General features: G+C 51.9%; 1 protein-coding gene across 3 annotated transcripts in view; it reads right to left on the reverse strand.

Moving 5' to 3' along the window:
• The window catches only part of LOC147684387 (rho guanine nucleotide exchange factor 3-like), a 233,101-nt gene that overhangs the window by 86,904 nt on the left and 133,686 nt on the right, over positions 1 to 12,511 (reverse strand). Inside the window, exon 1 of one of the 3 annotated variants that reach the window (XM_086940314.1) lies at positions 2,552 to 2,843. The exons of the other annotated variants lie outside the window; for them this stretch is intronic. Coding sequence (XP_086796440.1) covers positions 2,552 to 2,719 — 168 coding nt within the window. The 5' untranslated portion in view covers positions 2,720 to 2,843. Of the gene's footprint in view, positions 1 to 2,551; positions 2,844 to 12,511 lie in introns of those variants that run through there. 3 annotated transcript variants of the gene reach the window in all.

The following is a 12,511-nucleotide window of genomic DNA, read 5'->3' on the forward strand; positions in this document are numbered from 1 at the left end:
TATTTGAATATATATCTTCAGCACCAGACAGGTGTCTGAGGGAAATAATTCACCTGTAGAAATAAAACGTAAGGGGGAGCGGGCAAGATGGCTGGGAACTCCGTGCGTTTCTGAATTTACTTCCGTTGCACTGAGGGGCATTTTGTGAGGCAGAAGGGAAAAGATGTAAGTGTTCACCGAAAGTAGAAATGTGGCACTTAAGTAGGAAGACTGCCTTTATAAACATGGAGGGGAGTTTTTAGCAAACTCAGAGATGCCTACTCGCCTCCGTCCGAAACAAAAGACGTGGCAAAGAGAAACTAAACCAGTGGCCACCCAATTCAGTGCAGTTTGAGTAACTTGAGGGGAAAAGGCGCTATTTTATTAAAAAGCAGTCCTCCACAGCAAGTTCTGTCTAACACTCCAGGAGCACACTGCACAAAGCCTGTGTCTCTAAAGTAGGGTTCGCACCCCTCACTGACAGCGTCCAGCGCCGTGTCCGTCAAGCTCCAGACCCGGTGACCACCCCCTCCCCCAGCCCCGTTCCTTCCTTACCTTCAGCCGTCATCGGATGACCCGCTTCCTTTTGCGTGATTCAGCTTGCAGGCATGGCTACTAGAGTCTGGAGGTGGGAAGAATGAGGAACGGAAATGGCGGGAGGACAGAGGATAAGCAACAGACACGAGTGGGGATGTTGTGGGTAGCAGGGGAAAGCAACAAAAGTGAATGGGGGTTCACAATGGGACTCTAGCCGCAACCCTGGCTGTCAAGATTCCCTGTAAAAAAGAGGCTTCTGAAATCGACTCACCTGCACCTTCTCCCGGGGTTCCCTCCAGGCCACGGGAGCCCCGCGGGCGCCGCCATACTTCTTGCCGTCTTCCTTCTTGTTGCGGGGGGCGGGCACTTCCGGCCGGCCGCGCTAGGATTGGCCGGCCGGCCAGTCACGGGGCGGGAAACGGGAAGAAGAGACGCAGTAGTGCCGGCAATGCCGGACCAGACACGGGGGCGTTCCCGGCGTCCCGTGACGTCGGCAAAAGCCAAAGAATGTCGGGAACGCCCCCGTGTCTGGTCCGGCATTGACGGACAGGCCCCTCGTCCAATGGCAAGGCTCCGTTTACGGAGCCAGCCAATCAAGGACGAGGGCCGAACCAAGCCACACTACAGTTAACATCAGGTTTTCGCCTGCGCCGAAAAGATGCGCAGAGCGCATCTTCGGCGAGGCAAAACCTAAAAAGGGAACCTCCTGGTCACTAATCCGGAGCTGAGCAAACATCCCCTCACTGGGTAATTTAGGAAAACAAGTACTGATAACACCCAAAACACGCGAAGAGGGAAAGGCCTTTAAGAAAGCAAGGGTGGTGGGTGGATTTTCAAAAATCGAGCTGACTTGAGGACAGGGGGCGGTGAACCTGCCAAGTGGCAAGCTGTTGGCACATGCCTTCTTCTGATGTCGCCGCATACACTTCTGGTGCAATGGGGAAGGCGGCACTTAATGTACAAGTCCCAAGGGCTGATGCTGGACACACGAGTACAGCTGGACCCGTCCAGCCGCACTCCCATCTCCCTTGTCTCAGATGAAGGATGCGGGCTGCCTCGGTCTCTCCTCTGCCGGCCTATCACGAGATCAGTGTCGGACTCTTTAGTTCAGGTTTTCTTTTTATTATTAATCAAATTGTTTTGTGCCGGACCGTGAAGGTTTTCATGTATGAAATGTTTCTATGTAACAACTTCATGATGGGAACTTCTCCCTTGCCGTTGTTGCCACATGCATTGTAAGGTTTCAGAGTTTATAACCTGAATAGGTTAGTTGTGAACACGCCATTAAAGCTTGGTGTTTTATACTACAGTAGTGCTGCTGGTTTAGGAGGGTTGACAGGGTATGTAGCCCTGGTCTCAGGAGTGCTCGAAGAGTGGATGCAATATATGTGTGTGGCGGGGTCATCTCCAGAGGGCCGATTTTATATCACTGCGTTATATTCCAAACAGCCGTGGGGTTGTCCTGGGCTCCATCACTGCCAGGAGGTGGCCCTCTGGACACAGCCCAGGGACGGCTGCACTCCCTCTTCCTTGAGGTAGGCGACAACCATCGGCCATTCCGGGACAGCAATCTCGAGGCAAAGACCTTATTTTAAGGAAGGGATGCACTTTGGTTCCAGGTAATAGACGTCTTGAGCGTCAGGGACTCCTCGGGTTTCAGGGCGCTTTACATATCACCATATCATGATCTACTGCGATGAGGCACTGCCAGGCGGACTCCCTCCCGGAAAGGCCCAAGCAGCCAATAAAAGCTCGGGAGGGGGCGTCTTCGGGCCTGCCACATATGGTCAAGAAGACATGATGCCAAGTCCACCACCGGTTCAGGTGGCGCATGCTAGTGCCAGCTTGGCACGCACATGGAATGCTGCGGCGCAGAGCCCTGTCTGCTAGAAGTCCAGGAAGCATGAGACACCGAATCCACTGTCACAACCACTAACACGGTGTGACCTGCAGCACCTACCTATGCAGGCGCATCGAGTGCCCCAAGCATTGCAACACTGAAGTGAAATCAGTCAAGTGTGGCACAACATCCTACCTGGCAAGTAAGATACAGCGCTCCTGGCGGAGTCACGCAAGACGCGTAGCAGGAGCAGAGCAAGGCTGTAATCCAAGAGGTGCAGGAGGAACACGAGGCATCAGGTCTCCTGTTGTTCTGCCCCAGATGCTGGTAATGCCAGCCCTGCCCAGGTCCGCCAAGCTCCATGCCGCCTCTGCTTCAGGGAGAGCCCAGGTCTCTCCTCCTCGTCTAACCTCTTGGACACCCTCCTCGGTAGTAACTTTGGCACCGCCTCCTCTCCACTTAACACATTAGCATCGCCCTACCGTCTGTCCGTTCGGTAACCCCCGCCCTGTGTAGTGCTCCGACCCTGCCTATAACCACTCCCTATCCCTCCCCGAGCGGGATGCCTGTTCCTTGAAGAATCCTCCTTCCTGCACGGCATTGCGTTAGATCTAGGTTCGAACTTTATAAATTCCATTTATTTAGAAGTGAGTACAACGAGTGCCCGTCAGCACCTAAGCGAGTACAATTAGTGACCATCAGAACCTAAACAAGTGTAATAAGTCACTTCCAGCACATATGAGGCCGTAACGAGCAACCCCAACGGTACCCAAGCAGGAGTAATGAAAAATCTCACTAGAACCTAAGTGCAATGCAATGCGTGACGTCCAGCACCTAAGCAGTTTTAATGAGTGACCTCCAGCACCAAAGCAAGTGTTATGAGCGACCCTACCTGCATCTAACTCGGTGTGTGACCCCAGCAGGTAGGCGTGTGCAATGAGTAAATGGCAGCATCTAAGAGAATGTATGTAAGAAGTCACCACCTAAGCAAAGTAGTAACCCCCAGCACCTAAACGAGTGACCCCCAGTACCTAAGCAAGTGCAATGAGGGACCCCCAAGCACCTAAGTGGGTGAATGGGTATCACCCAGCACCTAAGCAGGCTTAATAAGCGACCCAACCAACACCTAAGAGCATATTAGCAACCCCAACAACACCTAAGCACTGTAATGAGTGACCACTATAAGCACCTAAGCGATGCAATGAGAGATCTCCACCAGCACCTTAGCCCTTAAATGAATGCCCCCGCCAACACCCAAGTGCTGTAATAAGTGACCCCCAGCACCTAAGTGTGTGCAATGAGTGATCCTCAGCACCTAAGTGTGTGCAATGAGTGACCCCCAGCACCTAAGTGTGTGAAATGAGTTAGTGACCTCCAGCACCTAAGTGTGTGAAATGAGTTACTCCTCGTCAGAACTTGAGTGGGCAACATTTTCCAAAATGCTACCTCAGCAAGGAGTGACCCAGCAGCAATGGTGCACTAAGACGGCAGTGCATCTAATAATTCAACTCACCAGACCTAGACGGGTGCAAGACCACACAGCAACTAAACAGGCCCAATTAGTAACCACAGATCCTCCCAGCACCCTACTGGGTGCAAAGAGTGACCAAGTTGCGCGTAAATTACTACAATGGGTGACCCCTGGCACCAACGCGAGTGCCATTAGTGAATTTCAGACCTCTGTGAGAGCAAAATGGGATACCCATAGCTCTACAAGACAAGCATTTACAATGCAATGGTTTCGCCTTTGTTAAAGTTAGAGCTATTGGCATTGCTCTTGACATTATTTTTATTTATGTATTTTTTAACATAAATAAATGGCATTGTCATTTACAATGCCACTAGCTTTATCTCTCGCAAATGACACACACAGAACCCCCCCCACACACACAGCCACACAAAGCTCCCCACACACACAGCCGCACAAAGCTCCCCACACACACAGCCGCACAAAGCTCCCCACACACACAGCCACACAAAGCTCCCCACACACACAGCCACACAAAGCTCCCCACACACACAGCCACACAAACCTCCCCACATTAAAATGTGTTTTATTGGAATACAAATAGCTTAATTAAATCCCTCCTTCAGAAACAAAAAGAGTAGTTTTGGGTTCAAAAAGTATAAAACGAGCGTCTTCGCTAATTTCCATACTGCGCACTTAAAATATTCCCAGGTGAGTGACAAGAGAAGGCTAGCCCAGCTCGGAAAAGGGCACAGAGCCCCCAATTCTGCCACGGACTCAAAAACAGAACCCGAGCCCACGAGCGTCTGCCCAACTAGATCCGAAACCCTATGGTCTAGTATAATAAAGAGTAGTTTCAGGCTTTTTTTAGGATTATTGAAGGAGTAAAGCTCAATTACATGTTCCTCTGCCCACAGAGGCACGCCAATGAAAGAATGAAACTCACAAGAAAACCTCACAGTCTTCTAATGATTGCAACTTATTTACACTTAAAGGTCTTTAAATGATACGCTGCACCTTCCCCACAATAAAAAATATACACACATATATAGTTTGACAAGCATACGGGGCCTTCAAAGGGGACGTGCAGTGAAGGGAAGAAAGTAAACAGTTTTGTTTACCTTCTCCTGCATCAGTGACAATCACCACAAATAGACATTCTAAAATATTGCTGTTTGATGACGTCTGCTTGGATTTTTGCGGCATATTGTGACAACACTGATTGTACTGACCCATATAAAAGCCAACAAATCTCTTTAATACCTTGATATACAGGGTTGGCTACCTGTCTTAGGGACTACCACTGCATTATGCTCGCAGGAAGTAGGTGGGGAAATGAGGCATGAGAAATGTGTATGGTAGGCAATGAAGAAAACCCCATCTACAAATGCACAGTCCTTTTCCTTTGTTCCAGTGGTTGGACATTGTTCGTTGTACCTCCCGCACTGACTCTTGACAAACTGTTTCTTGTTCGCCCCGCGCACAATTCCCAAGGGTCTCACTGTTGGATTCTGGGAAATGAAGTCCCTCTACACAACGGGACTCAACGCAGGTGTGGAAATTGGCTGAAAGGGGGAGGAGCGTACCTGCTCCAACAAGGCACAGGCACAGATTAACTGAAAAGCAATGCGAACTATCAAAAGCACTACGAGGACACTGCAGGCACACACACAGACAGACGGACCACGGACACTGCAGGCAGGCAGGCAGCCGATCACCGCAGGCACACAGATAGACGGACATTGCAATCAGACAGATGGACACTGCAGGCGCACAGACAGCGGGACACTACAGGCACACAGACAGATGGACACTACAGGCACACAGACAGACGGACACTACAGGCACACAGACAGACGGACACTACAGGCACACAGACAGACGGACACTACAGGCACACAGACAGATGGACACTACAGGCACACAGACAGACGGACACTACAGGCACACAGACAGATGGACACTACAGGCACACAGACAGATGGACACTACAGGCACACAGACAGGCACCCAACACGGAGCAATGCCGGGTGGGCACCGGCCTCCAATAATTAAATAAAAACGGGGTGGCACCCGTAAATAAAAATATAACAAGCGGGAGGGGGCGGGAAAGGAGAGGAGAGACGCTGACGACGGAAGGCGGGTGCCGGCACATTAAAACGGAAAAGAACTCGCAGGCGCCGATCTCCAGAACGAGAGATGAAATACAGTTGTATTTGAAATGTTCAGTATATTTATGTCACCTCGAAACTTATTCTGAAAGCTCCCAACGGGACCACAATGCCGCTTTATGTAGAACATTGAAGTAACTTCTTAAGAGAAATTGAAACCTTGGTAGCGACACCTTTCCTGCCTCGCGTCACTGTTCCTGCAGATTCACTGTGGCGCAGAGTTAAATGTTCATGCAGTATGTGGCACGCATCAATTTGCAGAGGTCCCCGATAGTTCAAATATCTATGCAAATAGCCGAGACGGTTCAGAATTGCGACATGTGAAAACACGTGTGAGTATATCAAAATGCCATCCGATTTATCGGGCGAGTGGTTTAACGAAACAAACCATATATAACATAATGTGTCAAGAGAATGATGGCAGAGTCACGCGAACGCCTAACTAAAAGTAGTCGCCATTTAAACCATGCGCGACTCACCGCCTCTCGACCTCGAAAGAGTGACTGAACCAAGCTCCGGGGCACTGTCCCTGTCGGGCAGCCCACAGTGGGAGGCGAACTCACGAAACCAAGGTGCCGAGCCAAGGACAACAGGGGGACAGACCAAACCCCAGAGGTAAACACTGCAGCCACCTCACTCGGTGAATGCCTTGACGGAGATCACATTCCCAAAGCTCTTGTGTTTCAACAGAGGCCCTGTGGCACTAGTCAGACAGGGCAGCAACAACCATTGTGAACACATCAATCCGCCAGACAGCCCCCCGCGTCCCCACCGAGACTCGAACCCGGTAGCCGAGACGGTTCAGAATTGCGACATGTGAAAACACGTGTGAGTATATCAAAATGCCATCCGATTTATCGGGCGAGTGGTTTAACGAAACAAACCATATATAACATAATGTGTCAAGAGAATGATGGCAGAGTCACGCGAACGCCTAACTAAAAGTAGTCGCCATTTAAACCATGCGCGACTCACCGCCTCTCGACCTCGAAAGAGTGACTGAACCAAGCTCCGGGGCACTGTCCCTGTCGGGCAGCCCACAGTGGGAGGCGAACTCACGAAACCAAGGTGCCGAGCCAAGGACAACAGGGGGACAGACCAAACCCCAGAGGTAAACACTGCAGCCACCTCACTCGGTGAATGCCTTGACGGAGATCACATTCCCAAAGCTCTTGTGTTTCAACAGAGGCCCTGTGGCACTAGTCAGACAGGGCAGCAACAACCATTGTGAACACATCAATCCGCCAGACAGCCCCCCGCGTCCCCACCGAGACTCGAACCCGGCTCACGAGCTCCCCCCATAACCAACACCAAACCCCAACCACCATGACAACAGTCTGCATGCCTTAAGTTTACACAAAACAACCTGTATCACAAATGGAAAAGCAGCATGTCGACCAGGGCACAGACGGACACCTTCACTCTAATCAGGCACGGAGAAATCAATAACGCAATGCCGCGCATCCCCACTGAGACTCAAACCTGGATCCCCAGATCCGCGGACGACCGCCCCGACTGCCAGGCCACACTCTCCCCAAAAACCAACCCCAATTGGAGGTACACACTGCACACGCAAATGAAAGGTGTCGTGAGAGGCAGTGGCCACTCCGTCCACGGTACAGAACAAATTCAGTCATCAAAACGATAGCGGTCCTCCATAAGCACAACGCGCAGAAACCGGTCGTCATAAAAACACATCGCCATTGTACATTTCCTGTACAAGGCCCCCCGTGACCGTCCGTGGACAAATCCAATCTCAGCTCGTCGTACTAAATGCACCATGGTCTCCCTCCAAATGCCGACACCCTCTCACACACGACAACGCTCGCAGACAACAAGACCAATGCAGAAAAGACACCCAAAGCCTGGCTCTCCTCACAAGGCTCGAGTCCCTGCCACTCCCGCGGGGGACGGTGCCCCACCGGCTGGCGCCCCCAGTGGCCACCGGGGTGAGTCCAGCCTCGGCCGCTCCACCTTGAATGCACGTCAACGGCGTCACAGATTCACAGCCAGCTCCGCACCGCAACCTCGCTGCGCAGCCAACTCCACAACATCAGAGCCTCCCGAGCCACGGCAAAGCACCCCCACGACCCAGGCATGCATCACCCCGATGAACACGGCCCGACCATCATCCCGTGTGCGCTCCCCCTCGGCGCCCCAGGCCACACAAAATGCCGCTCATTTCCGCTCTTTGCCTCCACCGCTCTATGCCCCTCTACCACCAAAACGCCCGCAAGCGGGCTCACGAACCAGCACTCACCGCCAAACACGTCGAAGGGTAAAAACCCCGACGCAAGACCAACGTGGCAGCATACACAGGACGACCAAAACAGCAACGGGCGGGAGGGGGCGGGAAAGGAGAGGAGAGACGCTGCCGACGGAAGGCGGGTGCCGGCAATGCCGGACCAGACACGGGGGCGTTCCCGGCGTCCCGTGACGTCGGCAAAAGCCAAAGAATGTCGGGAACGCCCCCGTGTCTGGTCCGGCATTGACGGACAGGCCCCTCGTCCAATGGCAAGGCTCCGTTTACGGAGCCAGCCAATCAAGGACGAGGGCCGAACCAAGCCACACTATGGAACTCAACAGGATTTCGCCTGCGCCGAAAGGATGCGCAGAGCGCATCCTTCGGCGAGGCGAAACCTAAACAAGCATTTACAATGCAATGGTTTCGCCTTTGTTAAAGTTAGAGCTATTGGCATTGCTCTTGACATTATTTTTATTTATGTATTTTTTAACATAAATAAATGGCATTGTCATTTACAATGCCACTAGCTTTATCTCTCGCAAATGACACACACAGAACCCCCCCCACACACACAGCCACACAAAGCTCCCCACACACACAGCCGCACAAAGCTCCCCACACACACAGCCGCACAAAGCTCCCCACACACACAGCCACACAAAGCTCCCCACACACACAGCCACACAAAGCTCCCCACACACACAGCCACACAAACCTCCCCACATTAAAATGTGTTTTATTGGAATACAAATAGCTTAATTAAATCCCTCCTTCAGAAACAAAAAGAGTAGTTTTGGGTTCAAAAAGTATAAAACGAGCGTCTTCGCTAATTTCCATACTGCGCACTTAAAATATTCCCAGGTGAGTGACAAGAGAAGGCTAGCCCGGCTCGGAAAAGGGCACAGAGCCCCCAATTCTGCCACGGACTCAAAAACAGAACCCGAGCCCACGAGCGTCTGCCCAACTAGATCCGAAACCCTATGGTCTAGTATAATAAAGAGTAGTTTCAGGCTTTTTTTAGGATTATTGAAGGAGTAAAGCTCAATTACATGTTCCTCTGCCCACAGAGGCACGCCAATGAAAGAATGAAACTCACAAGAAAACCTCACAGTCTTCTAATGATTGCAACTTATTTACACTTAAAGGTCTTTAAATGATACGCTGCACCTTCCCCACAATAAAAAATATACACACATATATAGTTTGACAAGCATACGGGGCCTTCAAAGGGGACGTGCAGTGAAGGGAAGAAAGTAAACAGTTTTGTTTACCTTCTCCTGCATCAGTGACAATCACCACAAATAGACATTCTAAAATATTGCTGTTTGATGACGTCTGCTTGGATTTTTGCGGCATATTGTGACAACACTGATTGTACTGACCCATATAAAAGCCAACAAATCTCTTTAATACCTTGATATACAGGGTTGGCTACCTGTCTTAGGGACTACCACTGCATTATGCTCGCAGGAAGTAGGTGGGGAAATGAGGCATGAGAAATGTGTATGGTAGGCAATGAAGAAAACCCCATCTACAAATGCACAGTCCTTTTCCTTTGTTCCAGTGGTTGGACATTGTTCGTTGTACCCCCCGCACTGACTCTTGACAAACTGTTTCTTGTTCGCCCCGCGCACAATTCCCAAGGGTCTCACTGTTGGATTCTGGGAAATGAAGTCCCTCTACACAACGGGACTCAACGCAGGTGTGGAAATTGGCTGAAAGGGGGAGGAGCGTACCTGCTCCAACAAGGCACAGGCACAGATTAACTGAAAAGCAATGCGAACTATCAAAAGCACTACGAGGACACTGCAGGCACACACACAGACAGACGGACCACGGACACTGCAGGCAGGCAGGCAGCCGATCACCGCAGGCACACAGATAGACGGACATTGCAATCAGACAGATGGACACTGCAGGCGCACAGACAGCGGGACACTACAGGCACACAGACAGATGGACACTACAGGCACACAGACAGACGGACACTACAGGCACACAGACAGACGGACACTACAGGCACACAGACAGACGGACACTACAGGCACACAGACAGACGGACACTACAGGCACACAGACAGATGGACACTACAGGCACACAGACAGATGGACACTACAGGCACACAGACAGGCACCCAACACGGAGCAATGCCGGGTGGGCACCGGCCTCCAATAATTAAATAAAAACGGGGTGGCACCCGTAAATAAAAATATAACAAGCGGGAGGGGGCGGGAAAGGAGAGGAGAGACGCTGACGACGGAAGGCGGGTGCCGGCACATTAAAACGGAAAAGAACTCGCAGGCGCCGATCTCCAGAACGAGAGATGAAATACAGTTGTATTTGAAATGTTCAGTATATTTATGTCACCTCGAAACTTATTCTGAAAGCTCCCAACGGGACCACAATGCCGCTTTATGTAGAACATTGAAGTAACTTCTTAAGAGAAATTGAAACCTTGGTAGCGACACCTTTCCTGCCTCGCGTCACTGTTCCTGCAGATTCACTGTGGCGCAGAGTTAAATGTTCATGCAGTATGTGGCACGCATCAATTTGCAGAGGTCCCCGATAGTTCAAATATCTATGCAAATAGCCGAGACGGTTCAGAATTGCGACATGTGAAAACACGTGTGAGTATATCAAAATGCCATCCGATTTATCGGGCGAGTGGTTTAACGAAACAAACCATATATAACATAATGTGTCAAGAGAATGATGGCAGAGTCACGCGAACGCCTAACTAAAAGTAGTCGCCATTTAAACCATGCGCGACTCACCGCCTCTCGACCTCGAAAGAGTGACTGAACCAAGCTCCGGGGCACTGTCCCTGTCGGGCAGCCCACAGTGGGAGGCGAACTCACGAAACCAAGGTGCCGAGCCAAGGACAACAGGGGGACAGACCAAACCCCAGAGGTAAACACTGCAGCCACCTCACTCGGTGAATGCCTTGACGGAGATCACATTCCCAAAGCTCTTGTGTTTCAACAGAGGCCCTGTGGCACTAGTCAGACAGGGCAGCAACAACCATTGTGAACACATCAATCCGCCAGACAGCCCCCCGCGTCCCCACCGAGACTCGAACCCGGCTCACGAGCTCCCCCCATAACCAACACCAAACCCCAACCACCATGACAACAGTCTGCATGCCTTAAGTTTACACAAAACAACCTGTATCACAAATGGAAAAGCAGCATGTCGACCAGGGCACAGACGGACACCTTCACTCTAATCAGGCACGGAGAAATCAATAACGCAATGCCGCGCATCCCCACTGAGACTCAAACCTGGATCCCCAGATCCGCGGACGACCGCCCCGACTGCCAGGCCACACTCTCCCCAAAAACCAACCCCAATTGGAGGTACACACTGCACACGCAAATGAAAGGTGTCGTGAGAGGCAGTGGCCACTCCGTCCACGGTACAGAACAAATTCAGTCATCAAAACGATAGCGGTCCTCCATAAGCACAACGCGCAGAAACCGGTCGTCATAAAAACACATCGCCATTGTACATTTCCTGTACAAGGCCCCCCGTGACCGTCCGTGGACAAATCCAATCTCAGCTCGTCGTACTAAATGCACCATGGTCTCCCTCCAAATGCCGACACCCTCTCACACACGACAACGCTCGCAGACAACAAGACCAATGCAGAAAAGACACCCAAAGCCTGGCTCTCCTCACAAGGCTCGAGTCCCTGCCACTCCCGCGGGGGACGGTGCCCCACCGGCTGGCGCCCCCAGTGGCCACCGGGGTGAGTCCAGCCTCGGCCGCTCCACCTTGAATGCACGTCAACGGCGTCACAGATTCACAGCCAGCTCCGCACCGCAACCTCGCTGCGCAGCCAACTCCACAACATCAGAGCCTCCCGAGCCACGGCAAAGCACCCCCACGACCCAGGCATGCATCACCCCGATGAACACGGCCCGACCATCATCCCGTGTGCGCTCCCCCTCGGCGCCCCAGGCCACACAAAATGCCGCTCATTTCCGCTCTTTGCCTCCACCGCTCTATGCCCCTCTACCACCAAAACGCCCGCAAGCGGGCTCACGAACCAGCACTCACCGCCAAACACGTCGAAGGGTAAAAACCCCGACGCAAGACCAACGTGGCAGCATACACAGGACGACCAAAACAGCAACGGGCGGGAGGGGGCGGGAAAGGAGAGGAGAGACGCTGCCGACGGAAGGCGGGTGCCGGCAATGCCGGACCAGACACGGGGGCGTTCCCGGCGTCCCGTGACGTCGGCAAAAGCCAAAGAATGTCGGGAACGCCC

The sequence above is a fragment of the Lissotriton vulgaris genome, chromosome 10 (assembly GCF_964263255.1).
Source record: "Lissotriton vulgaris chromosome 10, aLisVul1.2, whole genome shotgun sequence".
NCBI lineage: Eukaryota > Metazoa > Chordata > Amphibia > Caudata > Salamandridae > Lissotriton > Lissotriton vulgaris.